At 32.2% G+C, this 20,139-nt stretch overlaps 2 protein-coding genes across 3 annotated transcripts; both read left to right on the top strand.

The window, feature by feature from the left end:
- Window positions 1-5,889: 5,889 nt before the first annotated feature.
- On the top strand, window positions 5,890-8,411 carry LOC123710938. The gene is made up of 5 exons (XM_045663281.1): window positions 5,890-5,956; window positions 6,120-6,201; window positions 7,278-7,391; window positions 7,844-8,016; window positions 8,271-8,411. Exons 2-5 carry the CDS (start codon window positions 6,129-6,131, stop codon window positions 8,370-8,372), a joined length of 462 nt encoding a protein of 153 aa, XP_045519237.1. The 5' UTR covers window positions 5,890-5,956; window positions 6,120-6,128; the 3' UTR covers window positions 8,373-8,411.
- A 7,643-nt stretch (window positions 8,412-16,054) lies between these two features.
- On the top strand, window positions 16,055-19,861 carry LOC123710995. Of its 2 annotated transcripts, none has more exons than XM_045663372.1 (5): window positions 16,055-16,175; window positions 17,676-17,757; window positions 18,675-18,788; window positions 19,223-19,395; window positions 19,707-19,861. In XM_045663372.1, the coding sequence occupies exons 2-5, from the start codon at window positions 17,685-17,687 to the stop codon at window positions 19,830-19,832; spliced, it is 486 nt and encodes a 161-aa protein (XP_045519328.1). In that variant the 5' UTR covers window positions 16,055-16,175; window positions 17,676-17,684; the 3' UTR covers window positions 19,833-19,861. The 2 variants fall into 2 exon arrangements, with proteins under 2 accessions (XP_045519328.1, XP_045519336.1); XM_045663380.1 differs by lacking the exon at window positions 16,055-16,175 and adding an exon at window positions 16,944-16,967 and having other exon boundaries at window positions 17,666-17,757.
- The last annotated feature ends 278 nt before the right edge of the window (window positions 19,862-20,139 follow it).

Here is a 20,139-nt window from a genome sequence, read left to right as displayed (position 1 = left end):
ACAGTTAGCCATGACGAAAAATGTACATCTCGTACCAATTGCGGCCATTGTTTTGATAGAACAGGAGGTATACCATTTAGTGAAGTAATTTGTTAAGAAAAAAATTTAGGCTTTATTTCTTACAAATAAATAAGTTATTTTATTTTTATCATATGTAACTAGAAATATATAAAATGAAGCTGGACTATCACAAGCACTTGTATACAGTTCTCAATACATATTTTATGAGACTTGTTGGTTACCAAAATATATATGATTTAAAAAGTTATTTGATATCGCTCGATTACTCTTTAAGTCAATTGGTTATGGCTATGGAAATAAGAGGTTTGCTATCAATGTGATGTACACCAATTGTTGCTCTTTGAGCCTCTTTTTTTATAGAACAGGGGGCAAGCGGACAGGAGGCTCATCTGATATTAAGTGATACCGCCGCCCATGGACACTCTCAAACCAGAGGGCTCGCCAATGCGTTGCCGGCCTCCTTTGAATTTCGATTTAATATTAAATATTCTTAATAATAATAATCGTTTACTTGCCAAGATAGTGGTATAGTGGTAAGATCCATCAATTACAAATATCCACATAATCAGCCTTATATAAAGAGGCATGCAAATTTCATATAATTTTTTACAAAGTCTTATAATAAGAACATAAAACAATGTCAAAGTTATTTACAATTGGTGTCAAATCTATAGTCCAAATACTCGCCTACAATATAAAGGTACTTTGCCTTTAAACATTTGTTCACCAAGCTTTTGAAAGAATTACATGGCAGTGATCTATAACTTCTAGGAAGGTGATTAAATAGTTTTATAGGTATGGCGTATCAATTTTTTGCAAATATTGTGGTGTTATAATTAATGTTTATTAAAAATAGTGAAATGGACTAGTGGCATTTGCTATTCATTTTTCAGCAGGCGATCGCGTAATTATAAGTGTTTTGGGTCAATTTTGTTGTTGTTTTTACAATGAAACGAAAGGTATATATTGCTTCGACTAGTCCATTTGTGATTTTTGTTTAGTATTTATTAAAAGTATCGTGTATATACAGGTTAACAGGCAAAAGATTATGTTCTATTCACGCAAAAATGTAATCTTATCTAGTAATCTCGGTATCTTTACGAGTAATATTTATGTTTAGATGACTAAAACTTGATTATTTATTTCAGAACAACAAATTCTTCTTCTTGGAATACAAAAAATAGGATTAGTCTAAAAATTATATTAAAATTAACAGTTAACTCACATGTATATCTAAAAAATAAATTTGTGTTGCGGTATAAACGAGACCGCTCTACAGTATTAGGCTAGTAATCAAATTAATACAAAGAAAAAGAGGGTATTGAAAGTTTATTTACCCATTTGAATGATACGATTTTTTCTAAACGGATTTGTTGGACGGACGAAAATGTAAGAATGCAATTGCCGACCTTAATAGCTAAGATAGAGATGACTAGAATTAAGGCCACAAAAGGAATTTTAAGCCTCTTTGTGAATTAATTTAATAAAGTAAGTAATAAGTTTAACATACTTAAGTGATCTAGTTGTGGATCGATCCGGCTTTGCATCAGAAATTGAAAACCTTAGTCATGGTAATTAGGTAACTTGTTGAACCCATTTGTCTGAAATGTGTATGCAGCATAATGTCTCGTTTTAGTTAGTTTATTGTGCTTCTTGGTATAATGCTCTTACATTTTAACACTGACTTCTGTCACGACCTGAGTTGTTTGTTGCTCATTTTGTTGGTTGGAGTCTTCTAAAAGTTTGCGGTCTATGCAGTTACAGTCATCTTTTAGCTTTTTCCAAGAATATCTAGTCACATCTGGTGTTTGCAATTTCGTTTTCTCCTAGTTTACTGCTTCCTTGTTATTGGTTGAGAAAGGTAGGGATCGGAATTCGTACTCACCCCTCCCAACATTAGCTCACATTCATGGGTGTAATATAATATTTTGGGTAAAAGGGACTCAGTCGATATTAATATAATACTTTAGGATTAAATATCAACGCAATATAAGAAGTAAGAGGCGACAAAATTATCGACACCTATCGTTTCACAACATGTCTGGTATTTGCAAGTGATTAGTGATACTAGATCAAGAGACAGGCGCCTGCAATAAATCTTGTCAAGCGAAACCTAATGTCCCAACGGGAATTATTAATGGCCTCTTGATAGTAAACAGATAGTTGATTCCATTAAATATTTACTAGAACCATCTCCTGTTTAGACTCTGTACCTTTCTATAAATTGTAATGTTGTGGACTCTGTATTATTAAACGGATGACATTAGGTTTTTTTATTAAAAGAAAAAAACAAAAGCATAAATATAATAGTCAAATATAGTTCCTTTTTAGCTTCAAAACCTTTGACGTCTTTTGTTTTTTGAATAAAATTGTCACTTGGTTGTTAAATATACCCTCGTCAAATAACATTGAAACAGGTTTATATTGGTTGTCAAATATTTATGCGTGCGTTCAGACATTTATTGGGTGTAAACTTATTTAAAATATAGACAACAAATCGAGGCTCATTGTTGAGTAGATATTTTTATTCGAAGATAGTATTTTTTCGATAATATTTATGTATTATGTTCATTAAACTATATATGTATGTTATTAATGACAATAATAGCTTTTTTCTATTTCTCCATTCATAATCAAAAATATTTATGAGTGCCATCTGTTGAATGTTTGAAATACTATGCTTGTTTGATTGGACGAATAAACGTCAAGGATTTTATTTTTGATAAATGCCGGTAGATGCCACTATTTTACATTTTGTGTATATTTACAGGAGGTTTATGTCTTTTCTTCTGCTTCTGTAGATGTCGCAGTAAAACAGTTCAATCAGAGAGTTAATTGTATCTCTAGACAGTCAATTAAATGTCGATATTCAATCAAGTCGCTAGCATTTTGATTTAAATAAAGCAGCGTCGAAAAGTTTAACTATCTGTCAGACCGAGAGCCAGCGTGTTGATTAACAATGTAAAACAAGACTCCGCCATGATTATTTCATTTGTTATTGTTATTTCGGTGTGATCGTCAAGAACGGAGAGCTTGGAAATTCCGTGTTTTGCTTTATTGTAAATGCTTAAGTTGGTTTAGTCTTGTTGCCTAGGAACGTTTAGGAAACTCGTTAAACGTTTCGTTCACTCACTTGTCTAACGAAACTTAAGCGTCTTGATTGAATATCGATTTTTAATTAACTGTCTAGAGATTCACCTCACTCTCTGATTTAACTACTTTACTCGCATAGACAAGACAAGAATGAGCCGGTTTGGCTATTTATTCCAGATGACTTCCAGATGATAAATAATTCCAAATAATTTAACTTCTTTTCTGATCCAAGCATACCGAGACTGTATGAAGTACTAAGGTGGGGTTGACCGAAAAGGTGTGGTTGGAGGTTGGCCGAAAACGAATAAACCTGAGCCATTGTAGGGTAAAACTTTACAAGGTTGCTACTAGCCCACACAAAAACTTACTGCTTACCTATGGCGATTAAAAAAGAGGCGGACAGTTTCTTGCCCGCTCTACGCCCTTGACTTGCGCACTAGTAGTAAATTAAATTTACAAATAATTTAACTTCTTTTCTGATGTTCATAAGTGTTCTTGTATCTATATGAATAAAGTTATTTTGAGTTTGAGTTTTTCTCAAAAATATCCTAAATCGTAAATAGTACAAATTATGAAATAATAATCTTTCACCTCATGATAATCATTTATCAGACGCAACAATTTGGCACCTGTGCGATGCGTCAGAATAACAAACAATTATCGCTAAAGTTTCACGACCACACCGCCTTGGATCAGTATAATTATTAGCTTTACTAAATCTTACAATTTCAAAAATATTTAGCCAATTATGAAATTTTGCTTATTTAGTATACTTCTTTATTTATTTTTCCGTACAAACCTGTAATCTATTTTTGTAACAAAGTATAATGGAATGCCCTTTTCTATAAATATCGTGCGATCCTATTCTATTCTATGGGCAATTACACTTGATCTAATCTTATCGGGTCACTTATTGACATATTGATTACAAGTTGAAGCAATATCAAAATAAATAATAATTTTCATAGTTTAAATGAGTTTTTATCAATAGAAAAATATAGTTTGAAGTATAAACATTAACGTAAGTACATTAAGTATAGTATTAACATTAACAAAAATTACATTATGAGTTGCTGAATAATTTTCATTTAGTATCTGGCAACGATGACTTTAATAGATGTACAAACGAAACGGTTTGAATTATTATTAAGTGTATATTAAATATGAATCAATTCTGTGTATGAAATAAAGTACAGAAATCACGGAAAGGAGGAAGTGTGAGCGGAGGAACTTGCAGTGTAAGTCAGTAGCCAATGACATTAACCTAACCTTATGCCATTAGTTCCCTCGTATGGATTTAACGTTTTTCAAGGCAATTTTTGTCGCGCACTACTGCTATGTGGAACCAGCTGTCCACTCAAGTATTTCCAAACCAATTCGACATACAGTGGTACAAATAAAAACTTACTTATTCCAACCTTATACTAAGAATAGTTATACTTAGGATAATCATAATTTACCATGAACTTGTTCCCTCTCAAAACATTGTTTAGGTCCGTCAGTCATAGTTTAGGTTATGTCAGACTTAAACTAGGATGGCGGCTGGAATAACGCTAGTATGAAGAGTTAAACCGATGTTATACTAGGTTTAAGTTATTCCGGGTTTATTAGTAGACATGTTGCTTATTCTTGGTATAATATTTTATACCACGTTTATTTGTACCACTGTTAGGGTCCTTCAAGAAAAGAGCGTACCAATTTTTAAAGGGCCGGCAACACACTCACCAGACCTAGTGCCTAAAACATTTATAAAATCCCTGAAAAAACTATTTATATGTATTCCAAAGAATGTCATAATGCTTTGAAAGAAGAAGCACTTTGTTGCGTACAAATAATTTTATTTAAAAACTTAATTAAATTTAAATTGTCGTATTTATATGTATTCTAAAGAATGTCAAAATGTTTTAAAATAAAATGTAACTTTGTGCTCATATCATGACAAATCACACAATATATTATTCAAAACTCTGATTACTTACACGCGTATTATTACACCCAATTTCTATAATATCTGCTGTGTAAATGCCCGTCTTTATATAGAATAGCCGCCGGGTAAGCAGCTAGTTAAATATCTGTTTAAGGAAAGAGATAAAATATGAACGAAACGTGGAAATAAATACTATCTATGAAGTAACTTATATGTATAATATCAAGTAGTTTAGGTACACACAACTTAATTATATCAGGGATGTCTGTGTTAGTGTGTACAAATTGTCTTATAATTTTAATAATTGTAATGAGTCGGACTGACTCATTATAGGGATAATGAGTCATATATATAATTGGCAAGCAATGCAGTGCGGCTTCCACGTTAAACAACTATTCAATATAACACCAAGATATTTTTGACTATTTGTTTTAATGCTATTTGAGTCTTAGTTACAATTGCTTCCATTCATAGTACGAGGTACAAAATCACATATTGTCCTTTTTTTAAACAAACTGACACATATCTGCATTCAGCGTAAGATTAGCATAGCTTTAAGTAAGCAATATTGATGTAAATTAAATATGAAAGTGGCCTTGATGTATATCTTTGGGGCACACCACAACTTATTTTAGTAGCATCGCTAATAAACGTTGGTATCTTGACTATTTGCTGGCGGCTTTCTCAATGTAAAAGCTAAATACTTTCAATGCTATTTTATATATTTTTTTTTATTGCTATTGGGCCTACCTCCCTGGCGATTTACGTCCCGGGGCCGACGAAGCTAAGCTAAAATAAAGTAGCATGTCGTTATTTTTATTAGGTCAATATATACATTGGACGTGGGTTAGGTGGTTGAGGGTGAGTTTTGCTGTTAGATACAATTCCTTTCCCTCAACCGCCTGGGCAGAGTCCGTAAGTTCTTTATGTTAGGTTTGATATTTATATCACCTTTAATATTATACCAATTAGACACAGATTCGTTTCTAAAAAAATCATGGCATAGTCTTGATTAGATAATAATTAATCAGTAGATAATTGTTGTATAAATTAATCGTAATTGATCAGATTTTTTCAGATTGTCAACATGTTCCGACTATTTGTCATCGCTTGTGTTTTCATATTCGTTAATGGAGAACCGTCTACAAACGTGAATAGATGTAAGTTAATAATGAAATAGCTTTTTTATTTACTTTCAATAAACTATTCTGCGGATTTCTTTGCACGCACAATTATTCTTATAGCGCACAAAACGATACTTCTTTCATGTATCGGATTCAACATACTTGTACCATACGAGTACTTATTTATAAGCACGAGTGTATGTACATCATAAAATGCATCAACTTTCTTAAAGGCTTAAAGTTCGTAGGCTAACATAGAAAGATCTTTTTTTCTATTCAATTTGATTTGATTATTCAAAATAGTTGCCTTCGAGTCCGATACAACAATTATTGCGGTTATAAATTTGTTTATCAAGCCTCAAATTAGTCTTCAGTTTCAGCGATGACCTCTTCATCGGTGCAAAATTTCTGTCCAGCGTGCACTCTCTTGAGGCCTGAGAACAGGAAAAGTCGATAAAGGCCTAATCTTTCCAAAATAATTCGGATTTGAACATCTTCAAACCCTGCTCAAAATTATCAATTCCTTGTTGTATTGATCGATTGTGTATTCGCGTGGTGCCCAGTTTGAACAGAGCTTACTTATATCCAAATATTCACATAAGATACGTCAATATAAGACGTTCATTTAAAATCTTAATCAAGTTTCTGTTTTACAAAATTATTTAGTGAGATTTTGTGACGTTTTCGTCGGTAACAGCCTCTTTGGGGCGTCTACTGCGTGCATCGTCCTTGGTGTTCATTTCGCATGGTTTAAACTGAGCAAAACACTTCCAAACGGTTAATTTTCCTGGTCAGTCCGAACAATATTAATCAAGCCTTGGTTTCAAATGTTTCTTTTTGCAAAAAGTATTGCGTATGACAGTGTTCAAATAATTTGTACACGTGTTTGTAGGTTAGGGCTACCTAAAAATCATATTAATTAAAACTAGTAGCGCCAACTATGTGTCAGCCTACGAACTTTTCTGCCCACCGATTACATAATATATACCGATGCCGGTGTGTTTGTTATAAGTTCTTATAATTAAAATTAATTGTATAAATGTAAAAAAATCTCTCGTGCACATGAAAAAAAAATATTATTAATATTATTGTTTGCCATTGTCTGTTTTTAGGTAATCAAAATTTAGGTGAATTACCCCTGCATATATATATACAGGACTGCATTGACCCACCCTGCCGAGTGGTGACGGATGAGGATGTGGTGGTCAACGTTATCTTTAAAGTCCGTAAGTAAATCTCGATATTAACGACAGCTTCGACTAACTCTATATGTTATATATACCTACATAAATATTGTAATTTTCGATTTTCCAATTCCATAGTATTAAAGTAGTAAGTACAAAAACCTATCATTACTTTTTTATTATGACAGCTAGTCTATGTTAATAATTATTCAAGCCAAAACGGACCTCAAACGAAAGCTTAATTTGCGTCACAGTTTTTTAGTTAGGTAGGTAACATGAAACTTTCCCTAAATAAAAAAATATCAGTGACATGCAAAATATGTTCACGTTTTTATGACTAGAAACATGGTTCGTTAACATTATTACACATATTATTTTCTTGGTAAGTATTTCTCTTGTAACAAGAACTACATTAGCGCAAAACCCCTCTTCCAAAGGTAAGAAGGGTTGGACTAGAACCACTCTAGAAACTGTAAGGGTTTAATTTTTTTCAGCTCGTACAACTCGCAGCATGACTACGAAAGCAATAGCCTTATCATTGTTAGAGTATGATCTTAAGGAGTATGCAATAACATGCAATTTTCTTCGGAACGCATATTGCCCAGTTTTCGAAGATGAAGTAGTTGAATATACACTGCGTATGCACGTAGAGTCGTGGTTTCCACCTGTAAGTAACTTTTTTTATTATTAAAAACCTTTTGCACTGACTGACTGAATAAAGTTTTTGTTTTTCGAGAAGCACATGACTTTACAAATGGCATTTTTATAGCCTCAAAGTGCAATCAAAACCTATTTCGGCTTTTTATATAATCAAGAAGTTTTATCTAATTGTGTAATAGTCACGATCATCAAGAAAGACTTTATAAGTTACATTTTAAACTGGATTTAGATTTTTGTACTCAAAATGTTTTGTTCGTACAGGCCCCATCTATCCCCATAGAGTTTCGAGTTGTAGACGAAAAAGACGACCCTATTTGGTGTATCAGCACTACGATAGAAGTGATAAGACCATCAAAAACATAAACAATGAGACATTGATAAAATAAAAACTTTTGAATGAAACTGAATATTTTTATTTAACTACAAGTTTACCACGTAAATTTTGAATGGCAGCCCCGATCTTTGAATTCTGGTACCACAAATATGTACATTGTACATACACAGATGTCATTGAAAACCGTTACATTATAATTTATGACGTAGCCACGAGTTAATGCATTTTTTTTCATAGATACTATTAACCTAATGAAATGTCATAATATGACGTGAACACACATCGCGCCCTGATTGGTTGGAGCAGTCGCAATCACGATGAATGTTGAGATTATTTTTCATTTCGTTGTCGTCTTTTATTTATTTATGGAAAGCTGCTGTAAAATAAATTATAATAGGATATAAAGAATAAATTAGTTTATATTATGTATGTAATATAAGGTTCCATGTGACCAAGCGAACCAATTTATGATACTCATCTCTCTAATACATTTCTATAACTACAATTTATGCCTAAACCATACTAATTCGTAAAAAGATTTAATTATGAAAATATATAGCGTAACATATGTTTAGTAAAATAATAATAATCTTTCACTAATGATAATAATTTATCGGTCGCATATATTTCACACCTGCGCGATTCGTCGCTAATTAATGTTAATTTGATTAATATTATAACAATAAAAATAATTCAAAAATGTACGAACAGTAAACGCTTAAGTTTCACGACTATACTGGATAATTATACGAGTATTAGTTAAATTTAGTTATTTGGGTACTAAATTTTACAATTTAAAAATATATTTTGCCATTGAACTGCTAACTAAGTACCGTAAATGTTTTTGTTTTTTATTCTTCTTATTCCGTACACTCCTGTAATCTATAGGCATTATAAATATACAGTATAATAAACACTCAAATATTGATTGTTCGTTTCGACGTTATCTTGTGACTAAGTGTGGGATGCACTTTTAAAAATATCGTGATACCCCATTCTATTGTATGGGCAATTACAGTTGATTGAATCTTAGGTAGATAAAGTCACTTATTGACATATTGATTACTAGTTGAAGCGATATCAAAATGAACAATAATATTTTCATAGTTTTATTAATAGAAAAAAATTGTTGAACTATAAAATTATGTTATGAGTCGCCAAATAATTTTAATTTCGTATCTGCCGTTTTCGTTATATCGCAAAAAACTATTACGACATAATGTTGTATAAAAATATAGACATTAGCCCCTTATAAAATTAATCTTTACATGAATGAGGGGCTAAATTCTTCAAAATTTGGAACTATTTTAATAACATGACAAAAAACACTATGTTTACTAACACATAGATACTATGTGTATTTGAAAAATCAAAATATATTTTTTAATATTCATAACTTAATGTACATTTATGAATGATAGAAAATAAACATGCCTCTGAAATTACATTTACTTTAGAATGGACGAGAAGAACAGGCATTAAACTCTCTGTCATTCTTTTAAATTGCCAAGGCTTTTTGTACAAAATGTATGCACCTGCAACCTTTTCATCATCATGCTGTTCATCAGGTGATGTTAAGGTAGATATTATTGTAAATAGGGGGAAATGGCGGGCAGGGCAAAGTCGTACGTTCGAAATAACAGAAAAACTTAACGGCACACAAACATGGTTTTGCTTATGTGCATACACAAACCAATACCAACGAACGTGCTGTACAGCTAATTTTAATAATTATAATGTGAAATGACTTCCAAAGTATACTTTATATACTTTAAGTTTAGATTGTCAAAGATAGAAAATGATTGCAACGGCATCATTTAGACTGATTGTAACGATTTTCAATAAGTAAATTAAGATTTAAGTTTGTTGTTTCTGGAGAAAAAAATATCGACTATGAGTCAAGTCAAATATTAATAAGTTAGTTTTTTGATAAATAAATATTTTTATAATAAATTATTCAAAATCAACGACTTTTTAAATTTTGAATCTACCCCATGATAAAAAAAATACAGGATGCGTTCGTACAAATCATCTTACCGTAGAAAAATAACTATATCTCTTTAACCTTTTGACATAATAGTTTCGGTTTTTTTGTTGTAATATACTACAATATATGTATTACACTGAGGCTTAAAAACTAATCACTTTCGCCTAATTACTTAACAGTGAAGGCTGCACATAATATGTTTTATAATTCTTTTACTCTTCCGTCCGTGATACAATTTTACGTGTAATTCGTGTATTACGACTTACCATGTAACTATTAATAAGCGTGGGTAAAATAAACAATTTGCACAGTGAGGGCAATTACACGATGGCTGAGCCTTATTGCAGTAGAATTTTATCGATTGCATTCATACACTACAATTCTACAAAACGACACATTTTCCGAGCTTTGTCCTACATTTACTGTATATGAATTTTACGACAGGTTTTTAACATTATAAATACAGATTTTTTACAGAAAAACATAATATAAATATATCAATATATAACAAATCTTTAAAAAAATGAAAATTTTGATTAGTTTCACTGGAGAAATTTTGGTCCACACATTCTGGCCCACAAACAATACTGGCGTAATTAGTCAGTTTCATTTAATCAATACGTACAATGTTAGCGACTTCTGTCACGACCTGACCTGAGTTGGTTGGAGTCTTCTAAAGCGTTTGCGGTGTATGGCCATCTAGTGCGACATCTTTTGGCTTCTTCTAAGGAAATCTAGATACATCTGGTACGTGGGTAACACTGAAAATGTTGAGAACTGGCCAGTTAGAAACATTGCTAATGAAAACTTTTTTGAATTTCAATTTTGGAACTCTTTGGTATTGCATTCATTTGTCATTTATTTTTGTGAATTGGCGGCATATCTAAAACTCTTGTAACACGTGAAAATGAACGTAACGAACGTTCACGTCATATTATGACATTCGTTGTGAGCTTACTCAAGAACAAAACTATGATAGGCTGCGATTAGCATTTCTTAATGAAGCCCCATCTCGTGCCACTAATTATAATTGGTTTAACGAGTTTAAGCGTGAACGTAGCAATCTCAATGATGATCCGCGTGAGCGACGTCCTTTTACAGCGACTACTGAAGATAACATGAGTGCCGTGCAACGCATGATAGAGGAAGATAAGAGAATGACCTATTAGTAGATACGGGAAAGCCTAGGCATTGGTATGAGATAAGTTCAAAAAATATTACACGAACATTTAGGCGTCAGGAAGCTTTGTACTACATGGATTTCCCATACTTTACCCGACGACCAGAAACACCTTCGCATGGTCTGGTGTCGCCAAATGTTAGATAAGTTCAACGACGGTGCTGTATTTGACATCATCACAGGTGATGAAAGCTGGATATATTGGTACGAACCCGAAACCAAAAGACAATCAGCTCAGTGTGTGTTTCTTTTCGAGGATCGGGCAACTAAGATAAAGAAAGGAAGAAAGTTCGAGGTATTCGCTTTACGAGCCTTGAAGGTGCGGTGAAAGCGTTCGAAAATGCCATAAAATAGACTCCTAAGGAAGAATAGAGTAGGCCCTACTGCTTTTCTCAGTGGTTCCATCGAATGCGACAATGTGTAGAGAGGAACGAAGATTACTTACGATTACGAAAGACAGTAAAAGTATTGGTAACTTTCTACATTAAGCCATTTTTCATTTTTTTATCATTTTAAGTGTTACCTAGGTATTAAGTAAATTTTGTTATCTCTTAATTTGGTACTTCCATTCTTGTTAAACAAGATAAGTCTTACTCAAAACAGTTAGTATATTGTGTGTACCCAATTGGAGCATGTAGCTGACATATGCGTCAATTTCATACAGTCTAGTAATAACGCTCACGATTTATCGAAGCACAAACCCATTTATTGAGAAAGGAAGAAATAAGGATTCGAACTCACCTCTGGCTTGAGCTCACTTAAGCACGAAGCCAACAGCAGCTCAGATTCATGGGCGTAATATAATATTTTGGTAAAAGGAACTCAGTCGATATTAATATAATACTTTAGGATTAAATATCAACGCAATACAAGCAGTAAGAGGCGACAAAATTATCGACACCTTTTGGTTCAAACGAGTCTGATATTTGCAAGTGATTAGTGATACTAGATAAAAGAGACAGGCACCTGCAATACATCTTGTCAAGCGAAACCTAATGTCCCAACGTATATAATTAATGACACCTTGATGGTAAACACATAGTTGATTCCATTAAATATTTACTAGAACCATCTTCTGTTTATACTATCCACCTTTCTGTAAGATGTCGTATCCGCCGAAGCCTTGGGATGTAGACGTATCGCAAACTTCTAGCAATAAAAAAACATAAACATAAATAATTTAATTTTCTAATATAGTTAGTTTTCAACTTCAAATCATTCGATGTCTTTTGTTTTCTTTGAATAAAAACTTGTCACTTGGATGTTAAATAACGTTGACATGGGTTTTTATTAGTGGTCAAATATTTATGCATGCTTTCAGACATTTATTTTGTGTAAATTAAGGAAAATATATTAAGCTACTTAAACAGATAATAATTCGAGGCTCGATATTATTGGGTAATCGATAATATTGATGCATTATGATAATGACATCATATATCAAGTTCAGCCGCCTCGTCAGCTAGTTGATGACAATAATAGTATTTTTTTTAATTTCACTATAAATATTCAAAAATATTTCTTGTGTGCTATCTGTTGAACGTATGTGATACTATGCTTGTTGTACTGAACAAAAAAAACGCCAAGGATTTTATTTTTGATAATTCTCGATAGATGCCACTATTTTATATATTTGCATTTGTGTATATTTGCAGGAGGATCATGTCTTTTCTACTGCTATGCTTGTGTAGACAAGACAATAATTTTTATATCATAAACCTAATAAATATTATTTTAAATAATTTAAATATGTAATTGACTTTTGTGTTTATAACTTTAAAACACAAAAATTAACATTAACTAAGATTTATGGAATAGAGAGAGAACGTCTTGTCTCACACTTAAGTTCAATAATATCTCTAGATTATATGCCAGTCTCAAAAGAGATTAGCCGTCAGGGAGGCTTTCCGTTCAGTTCAATTTCATTCAATTCAATTTCAGTTCATTGTGCTTGTTTTTTTTATAAATTTTATATTGTGTCGGTTAATAATATAATGTGATATGACGCAACGCAAGTCGCACTCTGATTGGTTGAAGCAATCAAAGGGCGGCGGCGCGATAAACATTGTCTTACCCAAAACACCCAGCTTTCTGGAAGCCAGTTTGGTCTTTTCTTCCAGATGACTGCGGAATTGGACTTTCGATATGCCAGCCCCAACCGTACTAAGGCTGTGTGAAGTACTACGGAGACTGCTTACTAATACGCCTCTTGGATAACGCCAGTGGCGCGGCGTTGTGGCAGATTTAGGCAACTCGTGGGCGTTTCGCGTGCGATCAGCTGTACGTTATTCAACCAGTTGAATGCTAAAAAGTGCTCTCAAAAAAGAAAAAAAATGGGTGGTACGAGGAACTGTTGTTTTGTGGGTGTGTGTGTGTAAAAATTCCCAATCTCGGAATCGTGGATTAACTTTTTATTAATTTCCGAAACGGAGTTGGGAAGTTGAAAAAAGAAATAAGTTATTGAATGTTGCATTACAATCAATCAGATGTTCCTTACCTGGGAACATTTGAGCGATAGTGCAACCTTTTTTTTATTTTTCTACTTGAATTTCTCGAGGCTGATTCCAACATTGCGGTTGATCGGTTTTCGATTGCGTACATTCATTATTTATAAAAATGCAGAGCGCTGCTACATGTTTGCAACCTCGAACCGATAAACCCACCTTGCAAGTGCATTCTGGCTCTCGTACCGTACGATCTAGGTTCACCTGAAAAACAATCAGTTCCTATAGGAAAGAAAACGGGAGGAGCGGGAAAAGGCACACAAAAAACAGGAATGGCTAAACAAAATATGCCGTATTCACAATTTTTGTTGAATTGAAGGTATTCCATGTTTTTAAGTAATACACGCACAAAAACCTATATTTTTTTATTTCATTGTCTTAGTACCTATAATATATTCTAGATGCAAAACGATAAAATAATAAATAAGTAAATAAATTAAATTATTATCGGTTCCACATTTTCGAACAATACTTATTCCTTCAAATATATGTATATGTATATCTTTAAAGAAATATATCTTTTTTTCCGTTTATAAATTGCATGGATGGTTGAAAAGTTGCTGAAAATATATTTGTTTAGATTATTACTCAACTATGAATTCATTTTATAATTAATACATACCTCCACTTTCACGTCGTACGGTCAATTACTTACTCTGGTCTGTGGTATTACTTTTCCACGGATCCACCATCACGGATTTCGACGACCTCCTCAACATAATGGCTTTGGAAAAGTTTATGCCCTATATTATTTAAATAAATTGAACATCCCGTTACTAGTAATACGATAATCTATCTTACAATCAAATAAATAGGTAGTAAAAATGATATATGCAGTGAATTTGAAAGAATATTTCATGGTTCGTGTAATTTTTTAACTAGAGGTTAACTTTTTTAACTTAGAGATTTTCCGCGAAAAAAGTCTGCATAAATATTTTGAAATCTACACTTAATAATAGTTTGGCTCATGATATCGATTATTCTGTTACAATAAACAAACATCCAAAACTTAGAGTGACTATTATGCGAATCATATGTTCACGTCTATGAGAAAAACGACTTTGAGTTGCCGCCGTTAACCAACCGATGGCCTTCACCACGATATCCAAGAGGCGTATTGAGGAGACACGACGAAAGGATCTTTCTTGGCAGAAAATGAAAAAAAACTGAGTCTTTGTAGTGTTAATCTTCAAAAGGTTGCTGCTACCCCATACAGAAACCTATTACTACTACTTATGTATCTAAATTATGCTAAATCGTAAATAGTACAGATTATTAAAAAAAAATACATACATGATAATAACCGTAGGTTTAGTAAAGTAATAATCTTCCACCTTATAATAATCAATTATCGGATGCAACGATTTCACACCTGCGCGATGCGTTGATAATGATAATAAACAATTATCGAAGTTTCACGACCATACCACCTTGCATTACTATCATTTTAAGCCTTACTAAATTTTCCAATCTCAAAAATATTTAGCAAATGAACACGTGACTGCATACCGCAAATGTTTTCATTGATTTTTCCTCATAATTTCCTTTTTTGTACACTCCTGTAATCTATAAGCATTATACATATACAGCCTAATAAAACATCAAAATATATTGATAGTTTCACTTTATCTTGTAACAAAGTATAATTGGATGCACTTTTCTATAAATATCGTGCGACCCCATTCTATTTTGTCGGGTCACTTATTGACATATTAATTACTAGTAGAATCTATATCAATATTTTCATAGTTGAAATGAGGTTTTATTAGTAGGAAAATATAGTTTGAAGTATAAAATTACATTACGAGTTGCCGAATAATTTTTGTTTAGTATCTGGCAACAATGACTTTGATTGTACCAGTAATTAAACGGTTTGAATTATTATTAATTGTGTATCAATAAATTTTGTATATTAAGTAAAATACATAAATCCCGAAAAAGAGGTAAAGTGGAGGAAGTTGCAGTGAATTGATAACAAGCCAATGACATTAACATTACCGCAGTCATATCGTTCGTTTTGCTTTGGTAGCCTCGGGTTCTGGATGGCCCAATTGCGGACAGTAATAAAAGCTACTTGAAAAGATTCGTAGGATCATGTCTGTATTAACATAGAAGTGTGAAACGTACACGGAGATCTCTTCGGCATAGCAAGAAAGTGAGGGTAGGTTTCAATGTGAATTTACCAATTTTGAATGCCTGAAGAGAACTGCAAATTATACATAATATTATTATTTTGATGTTTCATATTGAAAGTTGTTAAACTTTCCTATTGGATTTTTTATTAAGTTCACTCATGTTCTTAATTAAATAGAAATTGTTAACAAAACAAATTGAGTAGTACAATTTAAAATGCGATTTCAGATTATTAATTAGTGACTACATAACCTGTGTAAAATTTTATAGTTTAGGCTTTACAAAATTTAATAATTTTAAAAACCCGCTAATACGCTTTTCTATACAAGATACGTTGGCGTCGCACCAGTTGCAAAAGTCAAGTTTCTTCGTTAATTATAATTCTGTGATTTGTGTTAAATTTTAACAACATTATATAATAATCTAAAACTATTTATATAATATTCCAAAGAATGCCGTAATGCTCTGAAAGAAGAAGCAACTTTTTTATTATTTTATTTCTATTACCAGCTGATAGTAGATTATTAAATATCTTTATACATAACTTGAAATTGCATTATATTGACCATTGCAAGTAAAATTTATCGTATGCTAAATAATAGCAGACTTTTTATTCTTTTTAAAGTATACAATCGTTAATAAAAAAACTAACCATTATTGTGGTTGTATAAAATTTATAGAATACAGTGAAAACTTGTCACACACTCGTGTTGAAGTAACTAATATGTATATCAAGTAGTCACGGAACCCACAACTCAATGTTATCAGAGATGTCTGTGTCAGTCTAGTGTGTAGAAATTTTCCTATAATTTCAATAATTGTAAGTATGATAAATAGTTATTGATAATTGTAATAATATTCTATTACAATCATTTTAAACTAAAATGCGTGTCTATTGCTAACATGTAAAAAATTGTCGTATTAGTAAACTGGGTACCATATATGTACATACAGGAATATAAAACAAATTCATTACAGTAACTAATATTAAACAATTGGAAATAGTTTTTTATTATTTTTATATTAATAATAAAATACATTATTTTAAAATTCAATTGTTTTTATATCTAATAAATGACACAGTTATATATATACAGAACAATTTTAAGCTAAATTACAAATTAATCTTCAACAGTCGCCTCTCCGGCGTAGGCCTCTCCTTGACTAGTTTATCTCTTGCCCTGGGCGACTTATCTGTGCTAATATATCTCGTTCTCTGCTCTGTGTGTCTATCTTATTTGCGAGAGTGTTTTGTGTCGTGGTCCCTTTGGTTACAATTTTTTGCATCGCTTGCAACCTACACAGGCTGCTCATCACCGATTCAGCTACGTTTTTAATGTCTTTAACTCTTTTTTCGTTCCGTATCCTAACGGCTTGTGAAGGTTTGGTATTTATATCACCTTAAATAACATACCAATTAGACACAGATTTATTCCTAAACAACTAATGGCATAGTCTTGATTAGATAATTATTAATCAGGAGATAATTGTTTGTATAAATGAATCAGAATTGATCAGATTTTTTCAGATTGTCAACATGTTTCAACTATTTGTCATCGCTTGTGTATTCATACTCGTTTATGGAGAACCGTCTACAAACGTGAATCGATGTAAGTTAATTATGAAATAGCAATTTTGTTTACATGTAGTCAACTATTTCTACAGATTTCTTTGCGCGTACAATTATTCTTGTAGCGCATAAAGATACTTCTTTGATGAATAAATATCCTTGTAATATACGAGGAACTATATAAACGAGTATGTTAACATGATAGAATGTATCAACTTTACTTTAATGGACCACGAAGTAAATATATACAGGTGGGCTTTAAAGTTCGTAGGCTAACATAGAAAAAACTTTTTTTTAAATTAAATTTGGTTTGATTATTCAATATATATCCTCGCCTTCGAGAAAGATAGACATTTATAGCGGTCATTAAAAAATCGATACTATTATTATTGTACGATTTGTCTTTAGCCTCAAAATAAGCTTCAGTTTCTGCGAAAAACTCTTCATCACCGCAAAATTTAGGGTTTCAGCTTTTAACTTCACTTCTGTTAGACAAAATTATTTTGTGGAGTAGTTTTCGTCGGTAGCAGCCAACGGACCTCGGATTAGCAAAACATTTATAAACGGTTGATTTTCCTGGTGCAGTCTGATGAATGTTTGTCAAGCCAAACCTTGGCTTCAATAGTAATTTTTTCGTCAAATTATTTAAAAATAAACTAAGTAGTAGTAGGAGTAACTAGTAGCCATAATCCTAAGTAAAGCCCTATGTGTCAGCCTACGTACTTTTCTGCCCACCGATTACATAATATATACCGATGCTGGTGTGTTTGTTATAAGTACTTATAAATAAAACTAATTGATTTATACAATTCAAGTCTACGCACAACGGACCGACTACGCGTCTAATTGCGGAAATTGAGTCCACCCTACCTTACCTTACAATTCAAGTTAAAAAATCTCTCGTGCATATGAAAAAAAAAATTGTTATTATTATTATTTGCCATTGTCTGTTTTAAGGTAATCAAAATGAAGGTGAATTACCCCTCCATATATATATACAGGACTGCATTGACCCACCCTGCCGAGTGGTAACGGGTGCGGATGTGGTGGTCAACGTTATCTTTAAAGTTCGTAAGTAAATCTCGATATTAACGACAGCTTCGACTTACTTTATATGTTATATATACCTACATAAATATTGTAGTCTTCGATTTTCAATTCCATAGCACTACTAAAGTATTACGTACAAAAACCTATCATTACTTTTTTATTATGACAACTTTTCGATGTTAAAAATTATCCAATACCTGAAATTGATCAGCGAAGGAAGCTCAATCTGCAACATAGTTTTTAGTTATTTGGGTAATATGAAACCTTCTTGCCAGTTACAAAAAATTGGCTGTGACATGCAAAATCGAGTCACGTTTTTAAGACTAGGAAAATGGTTCGTTGTTGGAATAAAAACATAGATTTCGATCACCCTGTGGGACGGTGAAATTAGTAATTAAGTATAAATTTTACATGTAACGGAAACCAAACCTAAGGGTTTAAGATTGATTTTTCAGCTCGTACAACTCGCAGCATGGCTACCAAAGCAATAGTTTTTTCAAGCAGAGAGTATGATCTTGAGGAGTATGCAATTACATGCAATTTTCTTCGGAACACATATTGCCCAGTTTTCAGAGATGAAGTAGTTGAATATACACTGCGTATGCACGTAGAGTCGTGGTTTCCAGCGGTAAGTAACTTTATATTATTACCTTTATATTAAAATCTTTTGTACGGACTGACTGACTAAAGCTTTAGTTTTTCGAGAAGCATATGTATTTACAAGTGGGAATTTACGTATTTCTTAATAATAATAATACATTCGTTTCTGCAATTTCTTATTGTCTTGTTTAAAATATATTCCTATTTCGGCTTTTTTATGTAATCAAGAAGTTTTATCTAATTGTGTAATAATCACGATCATCAAAGACCATATAAGTTACATTTTGTACTTTAAATTAGATTTAGATTATTGTACTAAATATGTTTTTGTTCGTACAGATCCCATCTATTCCTATAATGTTTCGAGTTATAGACGAAAAACAAGCCCCTATTTGGTGTATCAGCACTACGATCGAAGTGATAAAACCGTCAAAAACCGTAAACAATGAGACATTGATAGAATAAAAACTTTTCAGATTTATTTACATCGAGAATTGTTTTTTATTTAAATACAAGTCTACTAAATTTTATATTGCAGTCCCAATGTTTGAATTCTAGTACCACGTAACTCAAGTGATATCAACTACACACACAAGTATGTACATTGTATATACACAGATGTAATTGTAAATCGTTACATTATAACATAGCCACGTGTTAATGGACTATTATTTGATAGATGATAGTATTAACCTAATAAACTGTCATTTTATAAAATGTCGCACTCTGAATGGTTAGAGGAATCGCAATAGCGATGAATAAATAATTTTTG

Source organism: Pieris brassicae, chromosome 1 (genome assembly GCF_905147105.1).
Source record: "Pieris brassicae chromosome 1, ilPieBrab1.1, whole genome shotgun sequence".
Taxonomy (NCBI): Eukaryota; Metazoa; Arthropoda; class Insecta; order Lepidoptera; family Pieridae; genus Pieris; species Pieris brassicae.
Note: the sequence above shows the minus strand (reverse complement) of the source record. Positions and strands in the feature narration are given on the sequence as shown.